Genomic DNA, 22,326 nt, shown 5'->3' with positions numbered 1-22,326 from the left:
GATAGTTATTTTTTCCCAAATTGCCCCGTATTTCCACATCCGTGATCAGGTCTGAATTGTTGGTAGACAGTAGGTCTAGTAATGCATTGTTTCTAGTTGGTGCATTTACCAATTGACCCATGAAATTGTTCTGCAAGACATTTAGAACTGGCAAGCCTTTAGATGAATGTCCGGTTCCTTCCATCCAGTCTATGTCTGCATAATTAAAATCCCCCATTATAATGACACTTTCCATTCTTGCCGCTAATCCAAAATGTGATAGGAGGTCTGCCTCCTCCCTCGGGTTAGGGGGCCTATAGCATACTCACAGTATTACTTTCCCCTTAGTTTCCACCCTTTGTAGCTCTACCCATAAGGATTCCACCTCCTCCCTTTCACATTCACTAGTACCTCATTTTTTATATACAGGCATACCCCTGCCCCTTTTTTACCCTTTCTATCCCTGTGACATAGTTAATACCCTTGAATGGTTGGCAGCCAATCATGAGAGTTGTCAAACCAAGTTTCTGTAATCCCTACAAAATCGAAATCCTCCTCATACAACAGTAGCTCTAGTTTTCACATCTCTTCCGACCGGACTCCTGCCATTGGTGAACATGCCATGTAGTTTAGGCCGGTCACATACTATCTCCTTATTGGGTGCTCTGGGGTTGCAACTAGCACTTGTTACTATACTTACCTCAGATTTAAGTGCTTTCGTCAATCTACCAATAATGCCCCCAATACTACCCCTTGGAATATGTAACGCTCTAACTATCTCTACCTCTGGACCCCCCCCTCCCGTGGCCTAGTTTAAAAGTCCCTTTAACTTTTCGGCCACCTTCACTCCCAACAGACCTGCACCTTCCCCATTTAGGTGCAGCCCATCCCTTCTCTAGAGCTCGTAACCGACTGAGAAGTTGCCCCAGTTCTCCAGGAACCCAAACCCCTCCTTTCTACACCAGCTCTGCAGCCACTTGTTTACTTCCCTAATCTCCCTCTGCCTTTCTGGTGTGGCTCAAAGTACCAGTAGTATCTCTGAGAATACCACTTGGAGGTCCTTTTCCTTTCCTTTTTTTTAGGACACTCCATCTAAATCTGACACTGTCATTGGTGCCAACGTGCACCATGATAGCCAGGTCTTCTCCAGCCTCTCCTGGTAATCTGTCCACCAGATCCATAATGTGCTGAACCCAAGCGTCCGGTAAACATACAGTTCGGCGCCTTCAGGTTCCCCTACCATTAAAATCTATCTTTCTTTCCCGTGGCTTTACTCCCACCCTCACTGGAGGAGTTATTCTCCTGGCAGCTAGGGAAGTCACTCAGCTCCAGCAGTGCTGTTCCCTGACTGGTTTCACCAATGTCACTCAATGGGGCGTACTTATTGGGATGTTTCAAACCAGGACTGGCCTCTATCCTTCCTGACTGTCACCCATCTACTCTGCTTTGGTGCCGCCTGCCCCTCTTTATTTCATGCCTCTGTGCTGGCTCCTGCCAACACCTGCCTAGCACGATCCCAACACTCCTTTAGTATGGAGGGACTTCTCAGTGTTGGCAATTGCTTCCCTAGATTCAGAACCTGGGCTTCCAGGGAAACAATGTGCTTGCATTTTGCACAGCAGTATTTTCCCTCAATTGGATGATCAAGGAATGTATACATGCCGCAAGATGTACACCAAGTCGCACCTCCACACTCACCGGGCATTGTACCCACTAATTTAATGGGGATTGTTGGTTATACTCTGTACAAATTAACAACTAGCTTCTTGACACTAATACTCAATACACGGGTACTTGCAACACACATGCACCCACAGCCCAGTCCACATGCACTCACAAACCAATGTGCTCAACCTCAAGGAGCACCAAGAAAACAAGGGGGCTTAAAGTGGAAGTAAACCATCTTATTGTTTTTAGCCAAGGAAACTGCCATCTTGGCCTCTGTTTAATTTACAACTGCCATGATCCTGCACATGTGATCGGCTATGACACCAGCCATTGCATGATTTGACAGTTTGGTTGAGAGCACAAACAATGGGAGTGTTGCATTTCCGTCACGTGCCAGAAATGTAACTATTTTTTTAAACTCTTAAATGGATGAATTGTCTTCCACTTTAAGTGAGGGTAAGCCTTTTGAGCCAGCCTAGAAACCAGAAGACAACTGTTGTGGTGAACAAACAGTATTGTGTTCTGTCATGATGCACTAAGCAGACTGCCTCATGCAGTGCAAGCCCTGTCTAGGTATGGATCTAGCATAAATATGTCTACAGCTGTTTGAGTAAAAGAATTCCAACTCAATTCCAACTCTTGATCCAGCAGAATTGGATAGAGACATCCTGCCTTCTCAGGATACTAAGCTCAACTGTGTTTCATAGCAGATACAAGAATATAGTCATTAGATGTAGCTGACTTTATTTAATTTTGCTTAGTGTCCAATCCTCCTACAGTATAATCACTGTCGTTGAAACTACAATGCTGTTTCCTTCAATAAACGATGGAAAAAAAGACAAACACTCAAGTCACATTGAAAATATCTCTTTTAGTACATATTGGCCTCCTACCTTCCCAAATCTTCAGGTCTCAACTGAAAAGGGCTAAAACGATAGATGCTGTGAGTCAAGTTGACAAAATGGCGGCTGTCAGTATTTCCAATACAGATACCTGAAACAACAGTTATAATTAGTTTAGTGAAATAAAACATATAAAAAGGGACTTCCTCCATTGCTGAGAAAGTAGCTGCAATATATTTTGTGTGATTTCCAACAATGGGCTCAGGCGTGTTTGCAACTCCACAGGCCCGTGCCCACCAGGAAGCGTACACTGGGCAGCGCTAATCACAGGCAGTGAGACATTTCCCAATCTGTGCAGTGGTGGTCCGGGAAATGTCTCACTGCCTGTGATTAGTGCTGCACAGTCAGCTTCCTGGCGGGTGCGGTCACGTGTAGTTGCAAACACGCCTCAGCCCATTTTTAATGATTTTTCACTGACATGCTTAAAGTAGAAGTAAACCCATCGATTTAAACAGTTAAAAAAAAAAAAAAAAAGGCATGCCGGGAATTCTAACTGCACATTGGCTGTGCTCTCAGCCAAACTATCAAACCATCCAATGGCTGGTGTCATAACAAATCACATGTGCAGCACCATAGCAATTGAAGATTAAACAGAGGCAAAGATGGCAGCTTCCTTGGCTGAAAACGATAGGGGAGTTTACTTCCACTTTAAGCCTGCTAGCAACTTATTTAAAGTGGCAATCAACACCTCCCATTAGGACCTGTGTTCAACACTTACAAACCAGAGTTCAATAGTAATTTAACCACTTTCCCCAAAGGAAAGTTTTATTATATCATGCAGGTTTGCAGAGTTTAACCATAAACGTCTATTATATCCTGCGGGTTTGGTGCACTTTCTGAATGCAGGAGTTTTAGTGTGCTTTCAGAAAGTGTACCATACCTGCAGGATATAATAGAAGTCTGTGGCAAAGCACAGCTAACCCAGGAAAGTTGCAAATGCACTGCACCTGCAATGCAGGTAAACCACAGCACATCAGTGTGAAAGCAGCCTTATAGGGGGCTCAGGACAGTAAGGTTAATGACGCGTACACACGATCAGACTATCTGGTGGACAAACCGCCGTAAAGTCCGCCAGACTGTCCAAACGAGCATACCTGCCCACACACGTGACTTATCCGTCGTACTTTTGAAATGAACGGACTTACCCACACACACGGAGGAAAGTCTGTTCATTTTGAGAGCGGCTCCAGGTAGCCGGGACCAGCGAATAAAGCGACGCTGGCCCCGTCACCTGGTATGGACTTAAAGGGGAAGCCCTACGCTGAAAAAACGGTGTGGGAGTCCCCCCAGGTCCATATCAGACCCTTATCCAAGCACGCAACACGGCCAGTCAGGAAAGGGGGTGGGGATGAGCAAGCGAGCGCCCCCCCCCCCCCGAGCTGTACCAGGCCGCGTGGCCTCAACATGGGAGGTGCTTTGGGGAAGGGGGGGCGCGCACCCCCCCACCCCAAAGCACCTTGTCCCCATGTTGATGAGGACAAGGGCCTCTTCCCGACAACCCTGGCCGTTGGTTGTCAGGGTGTGCGGGCGGGGGGCTTATCGGAATCCGGGAGCCCCCTTTAATAAGCCACTTCATCCCTTTAAACCTGAACACATATTAATTACACAGGTTCTGTGGCTGATTAAGGTGGTAATTAAACTCACTTGTTGCCTTATCTATATTTAATTAGCCTCAGAACTTGTGTAATTCATATGTGTTCGGGTTTAAAGGGAGGGTTAATTTACATTTCCAGTTAGGAGGGTGGTAAAACCCCATAGTTAAGACATATTTTTATCTCCCCCCGCCCCAACAGCAGTCTATTTAACCACAGTGGCCAGGGGTACACATGTCACAGCCGCAGCAAGAGTTATACGCCCTGTCGAGCTTGGTGGGTGTAGAACCTGCCATGCATAACCCATTCAAGTAAATGAGGCCACTCTGCAAGTGCCCTGCAACCTTGTGAGTACAGCAAACAAGGTGTTAAAGTAAGCAGCATGTTTTGTTTTCTCACCACCTGCTTTAACACTTTGGACACCGCAGAAAAATGCATTTTTGCCCCCATTTACTTGAATGGGTCGCAATTGGCAGGTGGGATCACCCACCAAAAGCAACAGGGGGTTTAATTCCTGCTGTGGCATGTGTACACCTTTGGCTGCTGCAGCCAATTGGGGTGGTAAAACTATGGCTCAACCACATGGTTTTACCAAACTCCCCACAACCCCCCCCCCCCCATTTTACATGTGAACGAGCACAAAGGGTCCTGCTGCCAAATACAACTAAGGGCTCTTTCACAAGTGCAGCAGGCACTGCTGCTCCCCTGAAAATTAATCCTATTGCATTTGACAGGTGATGAAGAATAGAGATGGGCTCAGGCCCGATCCCACCAGGAAGCCAACACTGCACACGGCTAATCATAATCACAGGCATTGAGACATTTGCCAGTCCACAGCTGCACAGATCGGGACATCTCTCACTGCCTGTGATCAGCCGTGTGCAGTGCCGGCTTCCTGGTGGGATCGAGTAAATAGGGTTTTGAACACCAGATTTAAAACCATAATTGCCGTACAGTGCATGCAGTTGTGATACGGTAGTATGTCAATTAGAGGTTTAAATTGGGTGTGAGGAGGCAACACTGGGAGACACTGTGCGCAGTAATCTTTGACTTATTCCATGTTGTTCAGGTAGATCTCCACCTCTTTAACACACCTACGTCTGGTTTAGACAAACCATTTGCCACTGACAGGAGTGCTTACAATCATCAGCTTTTATGTGAAACTTTTATCCCAAAAGGAAGAAAACTGTTGCTGTAGCTGCTTATTTTTTTATTTATTTTTTATCTTTAAGGTATGCGGGTTGAACACGATTGCAATATATCACACATGTCAATCAACATCAAATGAAAGGCAACAACAGAAACCCATCAAAAATTACTACATACATTAGTTACATGACAGTCAAGGTTCCATAACAATGTCATACTTCAGGAAACTGTGGTCTAGAGACTCCACAACAGTTATGTCCTGTACGTTAATTTGGTCCGTGGCAGGAACCACCAAACTGAAAAGAGGGTTAATGTTATTGGACTTATGTATACCTTTGGGTAATAACAATAGGGAGGGAGAATGAAAACCTGAGAGGCAGCACGTCCTTATCCCCAACTGGCAGGTACTGAGCCTTTGAATTCCAGAGGATCAAAACAAAACAGTCTACCTCCTATAAAGTGTGTGTCATGGATCTGCAACCTAGGGGTTAAAATAGTGTAAACCAATTTCAGTGCTTCCAACAGGCTGCCTTATTTAAACACCTCAGCAACACTGTGTCTTTGCTGTCTGGTCTGCAGCTCATACCTGTTCCCGTGACTTCCTGTGATCCGATCTGTTTCCTGTGTTTGACCCGGCTTGTTTGACTACGATTGATCTCTGTTATCCTGACCCTGGCCTGCCTTGTAACCACGCTCTGCTCTACACTGCTTGATATCCTGTTGCCGAACTTTGCCTGTATCCTGACCATTCTTTGCCTATCGTCTATATCTACATCTGATCATCTGTTACCAAACCTGGCTTGTCTGACTACATATTCAGTGTCTCCCCAGCTTACCAGCCTGCTTCCTGTTTCCTGCTGCACCAGCTGAACTGACAAGACCAAAGACGAACCAGGCACCCATACACCACCAGGCTCTTGCGGCCACTGTTGCAACACCGGTGGCCCTTGAGCTGGGGTTGTACGAGACAGCCTTCCCACTGCACGTCAGGCTCATCCGGAAGGTACGCAACAGTACCAGACAGCCATGTCTGAGCCTGCAAGTGGGATGTAGGCCATGGATGACATCTGTCAGCACCTTGCCCAAGCAGTTAAATCTCTACAGGAGGGTTATACACAACTGGAACAAGGTATACAGACTAGCTACACCAGCAAGCGCTGCTGCGCCTTCTGCCTCAGGGACTGCCACTGCAGCAACCTCAGTGGCGATGTTGCCCCCTGAACCCAGAGTTCCAGCACCAGAGATTTTCAGGTGACTGGGGAAAATTTTGATCCTTCCGTAACGCATGTGAACTGTACTTTGCCTTGCAACCTCGAACCTTCTCCCTTGAAGCCACCAAAGTAGGATTCATCATATCACTGCTTCAGGGTGAGCCCCAGTCCTGGGCTCATTGAATGTTGGAGAAGAAGCATGACTTGTTACAGTCCATGTCCACCTTCTTCGGCACGATGGTCGAATTATACGACGACCTGCAGCGAACCACCACAGCAGAGGCTGCCCTTCATGCACTCCAGCAAGGCCGCAGAACGGCCGAAGATTGTTACAGACTTTGGACGCTGGAGTGCAGATACACAGTGGAATGACGCAGCCCTGTGACACCATTTCCACGTGGGGTTATCAGAAGGTCTGAAAGACGAATTGGCACATGTCGGGTGTCCCAAATACCCTGGAGGCCCTTATCGCACTGACCATTCAAATTGACCGTTGGCTCCGTGACAGACGATCCGAAAGATCAGCCCAGCAGCCACGTCCGGTCTGGATGATGCCCCGGATCCCAGCTCCTGCTCACTCTGCACCTGTTAGGAGCTGGCTGAACTGTATTGAAGCTGTTACTATTGCCACGAAGCACTGGAGCCTATGCAAGTTGGCCTAATACGCCCCTCTCTGTCTCCGGAGGAACGCCTGCACCGACGGCAGAACAACCTCTGCCTATACTGTGAGGAAGTGGGACACTATGTACGTTCCTGTCCAACCAAGACACGTAAGTGGCGAATGTTTTCTTCCGTTAATAACTTTTCTTCATCTATCAACGCCACCAACCTAACCCTTCCCATCTCTTTCCAGCTGCTAGAAAGGGAAGTGCCCATTACCGTGATCATTGATTTTGGGGCCTGCAGTTGCTTCATCGATCTAACCTTTGCAACACAACAACATATCCCCTTCAGACCTAAAGCACAAGGACTTTGTTTTTCTAGCTGACGGGTCATGTATCAAGTCCGGTCCTGTGACCCAAGAGACATTTCCCTCACCTGTGTTGGCCTCCTCCCAACACAAGGAAATCCTAAGCTTCGATGTCATCTCTTCTCCACTATTCCCTGTTATTCTGGGCCTACCCTGGCTGCAGGCGCATAAGCCTATTGCCAGGAACACTGCCTTCCAAGAGCCCTAGCTTCTTCTACAACACTACTTTGTGTGGACTGAGTCTGAAGTGCGTCAAGTCGTACCTGAACCATACCATGAGTTCCTGGATGTCTTTAGTAAGTGAGGGGCTGACACTCTTCCCCCGCATCGGCCATACGACTGCCCAATAGAACTGCTTAGGGGGTCTGAAATCCCTTTTGGTAGAATCTTCCCCCTCGCTGAACAAGAACAGGAGGCACTAAAAGAGTATATCCAAGCAAACTTGAAAAAGGTGTTCATCCGACCCTCTACCTCCCCAGCAGGAGCAGGAATATTTTTCGTTGAGAAAAAGGACCACTCCCTACGACCTTGTGTGGGAGCGCAACAAAATTACAGTTAAACCAGTATCCTCTCCCTCTAGTACCCAAACTATTTCAGAGATTAAGGTCGGCAACCATTTTCACCAAACTAGATCTACAGGGGGCCTACAATTTAGTCCGCATCCGTCAAGGGGATGAGTGGAAGACAAATTTTTGCACCCGATTCGGCCACTATGAATACCTGGTGATGCCCTTTGGACTATGCAATGCCCCGGCTACCTTCCAACACTTTGTCAATTACATTTTCCGAGACTTCCTGGATATATTTTTGATTGTTTACTTAGATGACATCTTGATTTTTTTTCCATTTCCCTAGACTCTCACCGAGATCATGTCAAAAGGGTGCTGAGCCAGCTCCGCCAACACGGACGCTATGCTAAAGGTGAAAAATGCGAGTTTGAAGGAAGCAGCATCCAATTCCTGGGACTGGTAATCTCACCTGAAGGCATCAAGATGGACTCTGAAAAAGTCGCTGCTATCTTAGACTGGCCTGCACCTACCGACAAGAAGGGGGTGCAGCGCTTCGTAGGATTTGACAACTTTTACAGGAGGTTCATTAGGGACTTCTTCGCTATCACAACCCCTATCACACAGCTGACTAAACAGAACCTCTGCTTCCATTGGGCTCCCGAGGCACAAGCCGTATTTGATACCTTGAAGGGACTGTTTACTTCAGTGCCTGTTCTTTGTCACCCAGACCCGTCTTTGCCATAAACACTAGAAGTAGATGCATCTGAAGTCGCTATTGGAGCAGTCATCTCCCAACGCCAAGGCCCTAAGGATCTGATGCATCCAGTAGCCTTTTCCTCCCGCAGGCTGTCTCCAGCAGAGAGAAATTATGACGTGGGGACCGAGAATTACTGGCCATAAAGCCGGCTTTAGAAGAGTGGAGGTACCTCCTGGAGGGAGCAGTGCATCCCATATTGATCTATACCAGGCATGGCCAATTGCGGCCCACGTCCGGTTTTGAACGGCCCGCCTGTCAGATGAGCCCGATCCCAACACTGTGAGAAGCTCTGTCGGCTTCAAAAGTGAAAGTAAAGGGGGGCGTGGCGACCGCGCAGCGTGATGGCCGCTATCTAGAAGAGCTCCGCTCAGCGCTCGGGGAATCAGGCAGCAATCACCCGCTATAGACCGGCCAGAGCCATCAGACCGACCGATCCGCATCTCGGAAACACCCGCCGTGCATTTCATCATGCCGCGGAAACACCAGAAGCAGCCAAACGAGCTTAAATTGTCGGCTTACTACCCGGCCATAGATCGCGGGCCACGGAAAGATGGCGGAGGGAGACACACACAGCAACTACTGCAGCCTCCAGTGTGCACGGAGGCTCGAGCGGAAGATGCAGCGCAAATGGAGGAAGACACAGGAACTCCATCTTCAGACTCTGACTCTCCCAACACGTCTCCGTCGTCCAGGAGCCCAGTCAAGTCGAAACCCAGGATGGAGCCAGTCACCCACCCACAACCCAGAGCAACAGACAGGGATATGGAGGTGAGTGACCTTGCCAGCGGTCGACATACCCCTCAGTGCACGCAAGACCCTTTTGCACAGTTCCCGACCACAGGGCAACCCATTTCTGACACTATGTTAAAGGAACTATTAACGCTATTGAGATCCTCATTGCAAACAGATATGACAACATGCTTACGCCAATGCAGAGTTGAAATAAACGAACTTGGCGACAGGGTACAACAGGTGGAAGAAAAAATGAGTGACGTCACCTCCTCATTTAATACATTGGTGGACTCACACTCAGCACACCATGAGGCTATTGACAAAATCCAACGGAAAATGGCGGACCTTGAGGACCGTTCCCGTAGGAACAATCTTAAAATTAGGGGGGTCCCAGAAACGGTCACTACACAACAACTCTTGCCCTACGCCCAAGACCTCTTTCACACCTTAGTGCCGTCATTGTCACCACTGGACCTAACAATCGACAGAATCCACAGGGTCCCTAAACCGTCTTTCCTGCCTCAAGAAATCCCCAGGGACGTTCTGCTTCGACTCCACTTCTATACCACTAAAGAGAAAGTCATGGAAGCATTACGAAAGGGGAATATATTACCCGAGGGTATGTCCACCCTTAAAATTCTACCCGATTTGTCGCAATACACTTTGCAACTTCGTCGCAATATGGCAACGCTAACTAAGGCCATGAGGAATCACAACATCCAATATAAATGGAAATATCCCGCTACCCTACAGGTAACCCATAACGGTTCCACCCACATCATCCGCTCCTTGGAAGAAGGTCTCCCTTTTCTGAGACAATGGCAAATTGTGCTTCCCGACTCAACGCCTCCTGTCCATCATCAGATAGTACACCTTCCAGCCAAGATTCATGACGACTGGCAAGTAGTGAGGCCTAGAAGGTCGAAAACACGTCGCACCTGATATGATCTGTTCACATGTTCTCCTCCCGTTAACGGACCCATAAGAATTCCCCGAGCGCAACAGGTACCTGTCATCGTACCATTACCCCTCCACATTGGGCACATCAGTGCCCGGCCTCTGAAGGCCTTACTTTTTATCCTGGTTACGTCGTTTTGTGTTTTTTTGTTTTAGGTTATTTACCCCTTTTTTTCCCGAGTACTGTTTTCTCGGTTGAATATCTCATGGCGCTTAGCCTTGTTCACAGGTTGACAGACTACAGTTGGAACTATTCCTTTACAGAAGGCTTTCCTCTGTTAACTACCCTACAAACTTTCTTCAGCATTTCGTATTCATTCAATCATAGGTGGTCACTTCCTACTAGATTGTGCTATATTTTTGTTTTTCCATTGCTTTCTGATGGGAGTATTTTCTAGGACAGCGAGTTGGAGTCTATTACATTTTAGCACACGTCGCTCCATGCTATTGACCTATGAGCATTAATATAATGTCGCTTAACGCGCGGGGTCTCAACCACCCCGCCAAAAGACGATCTTTATGGCAAGAAGCAACCAAACTGAATGTAGACATACTGGCGGTACAAGAAACTCACTTCCACAAAATGTCCATGCCGCCTTGCTCACATAAGAACTTCCCATTCATTGTGCACTCTTCGATTTCAGCTAAAAAAAGGGGGGTAATGATCGCGGTAAGAGACTCGGTTGATTTTGTACTTGATAACTCCTTTATTGACCCTGATGGAAGATTCATTGTTTTGGTATGTAAAGTGAACAAAATCCCTATTACTTTTACGTGCATTTATGCTCCTAACTCGCACCAGTTAAGGTTCCTGAAGAAAGTTTTTAACCGCATAGAACTGATGCGAGTTGGCAGCATCCTGATTTGTGGGGATTTCAACATGATACTAGATAAAGATTTAGACACATCCTCTGGAGTTAGGAATCATCTCCCCAAATTTAAAGATTTCTTGATTAAAGAGGAACTTTTTGATGCCTGGCGTTGCCTTAACGCCAGTGAACGATCTTACACATATTACTCCCCCAGATTTAATTCCTACTCCAGATTGGATTTGTTTATTACGGATAAGAACATGTTACATAGAATTACAAAATCCTCTATTTTTGACATTACATGGTCGGACCATGCTCCTGTTGTAATTCATATTGATAGTGGTAGATCCCATGTCCCGGTACGTATTTGGAGAAATGATGAAACCATACTACAAGACCCGAAACTGCATAAAGAAATTGCCCAACAGCTCGATGAATACTTCATCATTAATGACCCTACTAATACTAGTCCCTTCAACAATTGGAACGCACACAAAGCGTATATAAGGGGAATCTTAATCAAAATTAAATCCAAAATCCCAAAAATCCGAGCTTCCACGCTAAATGACCTATTAGATGACTTGCGTAATCTAGAAACCCACAATCAATCTAACCCATCTGCTGACCTCGCAAACCAAATATATAATGTACGCTGCAAAATTAGAGAATGGTACTGCACAATACACGACCGAGCCATGAAAAGGCTCCGACTTCATTATTATGGACATAATAATAGGGTAGGTAAATTCTTAGCCAATCGCCTGAAAGAAAAACGTGTCAAAACAGCAATTCCATTCTTATTCCACTCTAAAACCGCACAGCGAATGGAACATCCTCAAGAAATCGCAAATGCATTTGCGGATTATTATGCAGCCTTATACAACCTACACGCTGATCCCAACTCCTCCAGACCATCTAACGAACAAATAAATTCCTTTTTAGACAAAATCCAACTACCTTCACTATCCAATGCCCAACTACATGACCTTAATGAGCCATTTACTCTTAGCGAATTAGAGAAAGCTATACACTCCCTACCTTTAGGAAAATCCCCAGGCCCTGACGGACTATCAAATGCATATTATAAAACCTTCTCCAAAATATTGTCCCCTCACCTCCTTTCGATCTTTAATACAGCCAGGAAGACCGGTTCATTTCCAACAGAAATGCTCAAGGCCTACGTCGTTACCTTACCCAAACCAGGTAAATCTCCTGATACACCGGCTAATTTTCGCCCCATCTCCCTTCTCAATGGAGACATTAAATTATATGCCAAAATGGTAGCAAATAGAATTTTTGATCTTATGCCAACCTTGATAAACCCGGACCAAACTGGTTTCACGAAGGGGAGGCAGGCGTCGGACGCTACAAGGCGCTTGCTGAATATTATTCACCAGGCAACGGCTCGGAAAACGCCTTCTCTGCTTCTATCTATAGATGCAGAGAAGGCGTTTGATAGAGTCCAGTGGGACTACATGACGGCGGCTTTGCAAAAATTCGGTTTTCGGGAGGAGGCCCTTTCTTCTATCTTAGCACTATATTCCAATCCCTCAGCTCAGGTGTTTACTATGGGACACTTGTCTAAATCCTTCCAAATATCGAATGGTACCCGCCAGGGGTGCCCCCTGTCCCCTCTTATATTCAATCTGATGATAGAACCCCTGGCGGAGACCATTAGATCACATCCACACATATCAGGTCTCAAAGTCCCCCATAAAAACCATATAGTTAATTTGTTCGCAGATGATCTCATCCTATACTTAACTAACCCAGCTGTATCTCTACCCTTCGCGCATGAAATCTTAGAAACGTTTGGTCATATTTCGTACTATAAGGTAAATTTTACCAAGTCTCTAATATTGAACTTAGGAATAAACCAACACACAAGCTCACATCTCAAAAAAACGTTCCCGTATATATGGACCTCCAAACAAATCCCCTACTTAGGCATTCAGCTAACGACTGACTTATCTCATATAGCAGAAGTAAATATCAAAAACCTTTTACAAGATGTGAAGAAGAATGTTTCACAATTCTCTAAAACAGAGCTATCATGGGCAGGAAGAATAGCGTCCTTCAAAATGATGATTTTGCCAAAAATACTATATATCTTCAGAACCCTACCAATAGTATATAAACAGTCACACTTCCAGGACCTAAATAAACTCCTTAAACAATACATATGGCAAGGAAAGAGGGCTCGATGCCCTTCTAACAAACTTATAATACATAGAAATGCGGGAGGAATGGGCCTCCCAGACATTAAGGACTACTACTGGGCAGCAATTCTATCGCAAACTAAACATTGGTTCCTACAGGGATCCGAACCTTTATGGACCAATATAGAAGCTTCCATAGCGAACACCTCCCACTTAAGTCTTTTTCTACTGGCTGACGCTTGGAGACCTAGAACCCTAACCTACCTTTCCCCTACGATCATGGCTACTATTCTAGCCTGGAGACATTTACGCCTGCAACAACCGAGGGAAAACCTTGGAGCCACCATCAGGTTCCCAATTCAAACACTGAACATTCTACTCCCATATAGTAAAGTTACTGTATGGAAGGAGAATGGATTAGAGTGGGTTGACGACTTATACTCCGATTCACGACTGATACCTTTCCACTCATTAAAATCTACATATGCTATTCCCCAAACGAGTGAATTTTTGTATAAACAGGTTTCATCCTTTCTCCTAAAGTTTCCTCCACCAAACACTGAAATTGACAGCTCGGCATGGAAGTTCCTTCTCTCCCCCACCACGGTGGGAAAGGGAATCTCAGTGTTCTATAACATCCTCCAATATAAAAAGGAAATGGTGAAGTCCTCGTCCATGCTAACGTGGGAAAAGGATTTGAACAAATCTTACGATGTTACTCAATGGAGCAGGGCCCTTAAATGCACATATATGGCTACTCGATGTGTAAGCCACTGGGAGCTCACTCAAAAGATCTTACATAAATGGTATAGAACTCCCCACCAACTAGCTAGAATGTTTAACACACAATCTCCTCTCTGTTGGAGAGATTGTGGTAATGTAGGTACGACATTGCACATATTCTGGCATTGTAAAAGCATCTCTAGTTTCTGGAGGAAAATGTTCACCATCCTCGCTGAAATTACAGGTGTGCTACAACCTCCAGACCCCGCCTTAGCAATTCTACACCTCGGAATTGATACTTATCCGACCCAATTCCGTACAGTAGTAATTCAAATTCTGAACACAACTAAATTGATTATCGCACGACATTGGAAAAGCTCACTATCCCCAAATCCATCAGAAGTTCTAGCTCAAGTGAATCTCAATTTTCAATATGAAAGGCTATTGGCCTTTAGGAACTCGTGTAGTAAAAATGTAGACGTGCAATGGAAATGTTGGACGGACTGGTATAGAAAGTAGCCTCCTCTATGATGTACAATGCAATTCCACGCCTTCTGTGGAAAAAGTTACTCAACAAGGCTTGGTATGACTCCTCTGACACAGCGTGATCCCATTTGGGGTGCGGAGGAGTCATATGGAAACCGTTACCTTATAAAGACATATGTTTCATTTTAAATACTAGTTACTTTTGTCGCGCTAGAGTTGAATGTTGAAGATTAACCCAGGAAAAAAAAAAAAAAAAAACGGCTTCATGTTGTCAACCGTACTGCAATTTCTTTTTTCTTTGTCCTGTTATTTTCCCCTTGTGTTCCTTTTTCTTTTTTTTTTTTTTTTTTTTGTTTTGTTTGTATTTTTTTTTCCGTGATCCAGCATATTTTTTTTTTTTTTTTCCTTTTTCTTACTTTGTTTAATATTTGTCATGTACCTGTAACACTTTTTCATCTGAAATGAGTACACTATACTTGTATTGTATACCGTTTTTTTTCAATAAAAACAATTTAACCTTAAAAAAAAAAAAAGTGAAAGTAAAGTGCAAGGGGATGTGCTGTTCTCTCTGCTTTCCCCTACAGTGCAGTACCCGGCTGAATTAGGAAGCTGGAAAGGTACTCTACTATGCTACAAGGTAGATTCGTTTTTAAAAGGGCTTTATTCGTGTGTGTGTCTGTATTTATGTGTGTGCATGTGTCTGTATGTGTGTGCATGTATGTCTGTATGTATGCATGTGTCTGTATGCATGTGTCTGTATATGTGTGCTTGTGTGTGTGTGTGTGCATGTGTCTGTATGTATGTCTGTGTGTGCATTTGTCTGTATGTGTGTGTGTGCATGTGTCTGTGTGTATGTTACTTTTAATCCAGACCCCCCCATACTTGTACCATCAGAACTGCTTTTGTAGGGCTTGTGTGTGTAATAGCAGCCAGGACTGCTGCTCCTCTGAAAAGCAATCCATACACAGATCGCTTTTCAGAGGCATTTGAAAGGCGGTAAAGAGGCATTATGTTGCCTCTTCACCACCTTTTTTAGGCCCGTAAATGCAGCATCACTATACCGTAACTGTGCAATCCACACAGTTGCGGGGTAGTTGCAGTGCAGGCCCATTCACCCTCTGTATACCTCCAGCTGCAGCCACCCCCAGCTGTTCCCTCTGCAGCTAAAGGGGGAGAAGTTGGGGTGGTAAAAACAGCTTAACCATGTGGTTTTACTGCCCCTCCAACAAGCCCTTGGTTCACATCTGTGTGGCTGCGTGTAGGGCAGCCCATTCATTTCAATGGGCTTTCCCTACCCGCAAAAATGCAAGGAAAGAAGACCCCCAAGCTTTTTTTTTTATTGCACTGCACCAAAAGCACCCCACATTTTCCAATGTGTGGTGGACCATTAAGAATTAATGGTAGGTACCCCTAAAGAGCAGAGCATTTGTCTGTGTGTCGGGAACGAGCGCGACAAAGGTATGAGAATTCTTGTTGGGCAGTGTATTGCTCGAACGTCCGAATTCGACCACATTTTAATGGCTCAAAGAATGTCAGGCAAAATGGTCGGCCCTCACACATGTTCACTTCATCAAATCTGGCCCTCTTTGAAAAAAGTTTGGACACCCCTGATCTATACTGACCACAAAAATCTTGAGTACCTGAGGACTGCTAAACGCCTAAAGCCACGTCACGCACGTTGGGCCCTGTTCTTTTCCCAATTTGTTTTCCACATTACCTACCGGCCGGGCTCGAAGAATGTCAAACCAGATGCACTGTCTCGTATGTTTGATAACCCCAAGGAACCACCAGTGGCAGATACAATCTTGTCTGAAAATAACTTCTTACAGTAGGTGACCGCGGTATTGTGTCAATCTTGCCGCTTCTATCGGCGAGATTGACACCCTATGAGCCTCTTCGCGGGAGCCAGCGCCGGGAAAGGAAAATGTTTTTTTTTCCTTTCCCGATAAGCGACAAGCATCTCTGGCCGGGTTCACACTGGTGCGGGGATCCGAATTGGATTCCCACCAATGAAAAAATATATGGGTAAAGTTGCGCTATGGACCAAACCCGGAGTCTGGAAGTGGGTAAGAGCTGCCTCTACTTAATACCTCCTCCCGAGATTGGGGGGAGGATAATGTAATTAAACCAACGCCAGACAGCAGCACAGTGGCTTATACTGTGAAGGTCTATCCACCCCAATTGGGGCAAGATTTCTGGTGAGGGCAATTACATTACCATACCACTGAGAAGCGCACCGGGGGAAGTTTGTTCTACCAAGAAAATCAAGCACTTCTGCACTAGTCACCATTTCTTAATTTTACCTTTATGGGGGACTTTTCACTAATTGCTTTATATATAATTTTTCTGATTGTCACTATTTTTGATCGTAGCGAATTAATTTGGCACATTTTTTTATGCATACTTATTGATACATATTTTATTTTATTAATTGATTTACATTTTATGTATTATTGTCACAATTTTAATCGTCACTACTAATAATTAATTATTGGCACTTGTAATTGTAATTGGCACTTTTTTATGCATTACTATTGATACATACTTCATTTATTTGGGGGTCTAATTTATGTATGTTGTATTGATATTACTTTATGATATTTTTATGTATGAATTCTGGGGTTTAAGCACATAGAGCATATGCATATATATTAGTAGACACAACCATACCTTTTTTTTTGTATATTTCAAATATTTTGAAGGATACACTAAGGATTTGCAATTATTTTGAGTTGTGTATTTCACATAGATGATCTAGGTATAGCGCCAAAATCTACTCCCCTTTATTTTTAATTGGATTCCCGCCAATGCCAGGCACTGTGTTTGGTATGAATCCTAAGGGAGAACTCCACGCCAAATAAAAAAAACAAAAAAAAACGGCATGGGTTCCCCCTTGGGAGGCATACCAGGCCCTTAGGTCCGGTAGGGGTTTTAAGGGGAATCCCCTACTCCGAAAAAAGTGGCGTGGGGTCCCCCCCAAAATCCATACCAGACCCCTATCTGAGCACACAGCCCGGCCGGTCAGGAAAGGGGGTGGGGACAAAGGAGCGCCCCCCCTTCTGAGCCGTACCAGGCCGCGTGCCCTCAACATGGGGGGTGCCTTGTCCCCATGTTGATGAGGACAAGGGCCTCTGCCTGACAACCCTGGCCGTTGGTTGTCGGGGTCTGTGGGCGGGGGGCTTATCGGAATCCGGAAGCCCCCTTTAATAAGGGGCCCCCGGATACCGGCCCCCCACCCTATGTGAATGAGTATGGGGTACAATGTACCTCTACCCATTCACCTGTGAAAAAAAAGTAAAAAAAAAAAAAAACACACACAAGGGTTAAAATAGTTTATTGCACAGCTCCGGGGGTCTTGTTCCTTCTTTGGGGGTCTTCTCACGACGGCGACAAAAGACCGGGCCACCGCTAGTAAAAGAGCTGGAAGAAGAAGCGGTGGTCCGGCAAGAACCAAAGAGGGGGACAAGACCCCCCGAAGTCGGAAGAAGAGGGCGGCGACAAAGAAGAAAGCCGGGCTCCTCCGCTAGTAAAAGAGCTAGCAGTCCGGTGAGAAGACCCCCGAAGACGGAAGAAGGCCCCTGGAGCTGTGCAATAAACTATTTTAACCCTTGTGTGTTGTGTTTTTTTTTTACTTTTTTTCACAGGTGAATGGGTAGGGGTTCATTGTACCCCATACTCATTCACATAGGGTAGGGGGCCGGTATCCGGGGGCCCCCTTATTAAAAAGGGCTCCCAGATTCCGATAAGCCCCACAGACGCAGACCTCGAAACCAACGGCCAGGGTTGTCGGGAAGAGGCCCTTATCCTCATCAACATGGGGCGCGGCCCCCCTTCCCCAAGGCACCCCCCATGTTGAGGGCACGCAGCCTGGTACAGCAGGGGGGGGGGGGGGCGCTCGCTCGTCCCCACCCCCTTTCCTGCTGACTGGCCGAGCTGTGTGCACGGATAGGGGTCTGGAGTGGATTTTGGGGGGGACCCTACACCATTTATTTCAGCGTAGGGGATTCCCCTTAAAATCCCCACCGGACCTAAGGGCCTGGTATGCCCTCGAGAAGGCATGCAGGCTTCATGAGTGAGGCGACATTATCGCCGCTCTCTCGCTACTATAGGAAAATTACATTTTCCTATTGCAGCCAGCGCGAGAACCAGCGCAATGGGATCGCACTGGTTAGAAAAGCCTGTTGTCGGGAACCAGCACGACAGTATCACGCTGTAAACACAATATCCGCGGCACCTACTGTACTTTTACAGGGCAACCTTCTCAACCGAATGAAGCAGGCTTCAACAGATGTTCCTAGCCCTCCAGGGGTCACGCTGACACTCCAGGAAGGATTGCTGTTTAACGGAAGCAAGGTATTTGTGCTTGAATGTCTACGTATAACCATTTTGGGTCTGTGTCATGATCATCCCCTAGCAGGTAATTTTGGGGGGGGGGGGGGGGGCACAAGACACTTGATCTCCTGAAACGCACATTCTGGTGGCTAGACCTAGAAGAAACCTGTAAGAGATACGTGAATTCCTGTGCAATCTGCAACCGGAGCAAGGGTACAAAGAACCGCAACTGGGGTCTACTTCAGCCACTGCCAGTCCCTGACAGACCATGGAGAATAATAGCCATGGATTTCATTGTGGAACTTCCCCATCGAAAGGATGCACAGCCATCTTCGTGGTAGTGGACCGATTCTCCAAAATGGCTAATTTCCTGCCTCTGAGCAGTACTCCCTCGGCCATGGAGATGGCTAAAGTGTTTATCAGAGAGCTTCATGGAGTCCCTATGAACATTGTCTCTGATCAGGGGGTTCAGTTTACTTTCCGATTCTGGAAAACTCTGTGTGAAGCCCTTAAAATTGAAAGATCCTTGTCCTCCGCCTACCATCCCCAGACCAATAGACAGACAGAGAGGACCAATCAGATGTTGGAGCAGTATATCCGATGCTTCACCACTTTTGTCCAGGATGACTGGGTATCGCTGCTACCACTGGTGTAGTTTGCCTACAATAATGCCACTCACTCAGCCACAGGTCAGTCACTCTTCTTTGCAAATTATGGTTTTCACCCATCCTTCTTGCCCGACTTTATTCCAGAGTTCCTGCTGTCCAAGACACAGTGGATTTCCTCAACCGCAACAATAAGTTACTTCAAGAATTGGTTACCAAAGCACAAGCAGCAAGCAAGATGGCTTTTGACAAGAAAAGAAGGGAGACCAGGTATGGCTGTCTACTATGAATCTCAGGTTGGCACGTTCCTCAAAGAAACTGGCACCAAAATTTTTGGGACCATTCCCAGTCAAAAAGAAACTTAATGAGGTTGCTTATGAATTATCTTTACCTGATTCACTTAAGATACATCCTGTCTTCCATGTTTCTCTCTTGAAACCCGCAGTCCCTGACTCTTTCCCAGATAGAGTATCCAGGCCACCAGAACCTGTGACCATCAATGACGAAGAGAAGTACGAGGTAGAGGCCATCATAGACTGTAGGAAAAGAAGGAATCAGGTACAGTACCTGGTTAAGTGGAAAGGTTATGGCCCAGAGGATAACTCTTGGGAGGCTGAACAGGATGTGCACACCAGAGACTTGGTTAATGCCTTTTTTTGCAGTCATCCACAGAAGGGAGACCTGTTGGGCACCCGGAGGTTGCCCGTAAGAGGGGGGCAATGTCATGGATCTGCCACCTAGGGGTTAAAATAGTGCAGACTAATTTCAGTGATTGGCAACAGGCTGCCTTATTTAAACACCTCAGCAGCACTGTGTCTTTGCTGTCTGGCCTGCAGCTCATACCTGTTCCCTTGACTTCCTGTTCCTGTGATCCGATCTGTTTCCTGTGTTTGACCCGGCTTGTTTGACTACGATTGATCTGTTTTCCTGACCCTGGCCTGCCTTGTAACCATGCTCTGCTCTACACTGCTTGATATGCTGTTGCCAAACTTTGCCTGTATCCTGACCATTCTCTGCCTGTTGTCTATATCTACATCTGATCATCTGTTACCGAATCCGGCTTGTCTGACTACGTATTCAGTGTCTGCCCAGCTTACCAGCCTGCTTCCTGTTTCCTGCTGCACCAGCTGAACTGACGAGACCAAAAGATGAACCAGGCACCCATACACCGCCAGGCTCTTGCGGCCACTGTTGCCACACTTGTGGCCCTTGAGCCGGGGTTGTACGAGACAGCCTCCCTACTGCATGTCAGGCTCATCCGGCAGGTACGTAACAGTGTGAGTCTTGGTCCTGGATTTGCAGGAACGGCACCAGTGGAACCCCGCAAACTAAGGGAATTTTCTTTTTACTAGAAAGGAAAAGTGGACGGCACCAAAGGCGTCAATGGGGGATTGGAAAGATAGGAGGGAAGAGAAAAAGAACATTAACAGGAAGTAAGGAGGTGAGGGGGATAGAAAGCTCTGGCAAAGTCATTGGCCCAAGACCATCAGATGTACTCAAAGGTGTAGGACTTTTAATCGTCCAAGAACCGGAACAGATCCCAATGTATCCAGCGGGTGTTGTGTTCCTCCTCCCTATCCCCTAGGGCAGCTGTAAGATGCTCCATCCTCTGTATATTGCACACCCTGGCAAACCACTGTGACACCACTGGTGGAGATTGTTGCTTCTATACGCTAGGGCCACATGCCCTGGCTGCATTAAGGAGGTGTTTCAGGAAGGATTTGCGATCCTTCATGAGCGTCAGATTTAGGAGTAGTGCTGCCAAGTTATCTTGAAGAGAGACGTCAGTAAGCTTGTGAATGATCTGTAGAACTTGTCTCCAGAAGAGGGACAGTTCTGGACATTCCCAGAAGATGTGAAGTAATGTGCTAGTTTGGGTACCACATCGCCAACACAGAGGGCTTTGTCCTGGGAATATTGACACTAACTCCAAAGGAGTCCTATACCAGTGCGTTAGAATCTTGTAGGTGATCTCCTGATACTTGCTACACAAGGATGACGTATGTGCAAAGAGAATATGATTTTTTTGGTCCTCAGTAAACGTGGTGTTGAGATCTCTCTCCCGTTTCTTCAAATATGGGTGGTCATGTTGAGATGTGTGCACAAGTAAGATGTAAGAATAGGAGAGCTGGTGCTAGAGCCAGCATATGTGGCCCTTTAGTCTGACCTAAGCCCGCTGGGTAAAGATGTACTCCGTGCAGCAACACAGAGACCTCCCTCCAAACCAATCATAAGTATTTGAGATAGTGAGCACTGTGTTCTGGGTGAGTCAGTATTTGTCAACTTGCAGGTCAAACCCCCAAGGCAAGTGGGAAACCAGTGGGTATGGGGCCCCCGAACATTCACTCAGGTGATGCAGCATCCCCTGTCTATGGCGCTAGGCTCAGCCGGGCACAACCATTTCCAGTTCCAACCGCTATGTGAAACTGCCATGTAACCCAGAGACATTGGTTCTAAACCAAAGATACCCTGAATTCTTTCCATGGGATGGTTAAAAGCAGGCGGTCTGTGACAGTCAGTCTAAGGTAGCCCGTGTTCATCCCCGAGGAGAGTCACCAGTCTGAGGAGACTGCGGCAGATGAGGCATCAGGAACAATGGGAAAGCAGTGCAAAACTTACATACAGAGGGGATCTCCCCAGTCTAGGGAAGGCCTTCATCTTTAAAACAAGTCCAACCTTGAAGGCTCAGGGCTCATTGTCCTGAGGAGCCTGCAGATTTCTGCGCTGGGGCCGGCGATTGGAGACTGCGCTGGGGCCGGACCATTGGAGTCTGCCAGATGGGT

The 22,326-nt window shown here is 46.3% G+C and overlaps 1 protein-coding gene across 2 annotated transcripts in view; it reads right to left on the bottom strand.

Moving 5' to 3' along the window:
• PM20D1 (peptidase M20 domain containing 1) overlaps window positions 1-22,326 on the bottom strand; it is a 585,406-nt gene that overhangs the window by 78,748 nt on the left and 484,332 nt on the right. For both annotated transcript variants that reach the window (XM_077481325.1, XM_077481324.1), the window contains one exon: window positions 2,541-2,640. In XM_077481325.1, coding sequence (XP_077337451.1) covers window positions 2,541-2,640 — 100 coding nt within the window. The remainder of the gene's footprint in view (window positions 1-2,540; window positions 2,641-22,326) is intronic.

This window comes from Lithobates pipiens, unplaced genomic scaffold, assembly GCF_037356315.1.
Source record: "Lithobates pipiens isolate NorthernLeopardFrog02 unplaced genomic scaffold, aLitPip1_a1.2 Scaffold_16, whole genome shotgun sequence".
In the NCBI taxonomy this organism is placed as follows: domain Eukaryota; kingdom Metazoa; phylum Chordata; class Amphibia; order Anura; family Ranidae; genus Lithobates; species Lithobates pipiens.
This window is presented reverse-complemented; position numbering and strand designations above follow the sequence as displayed.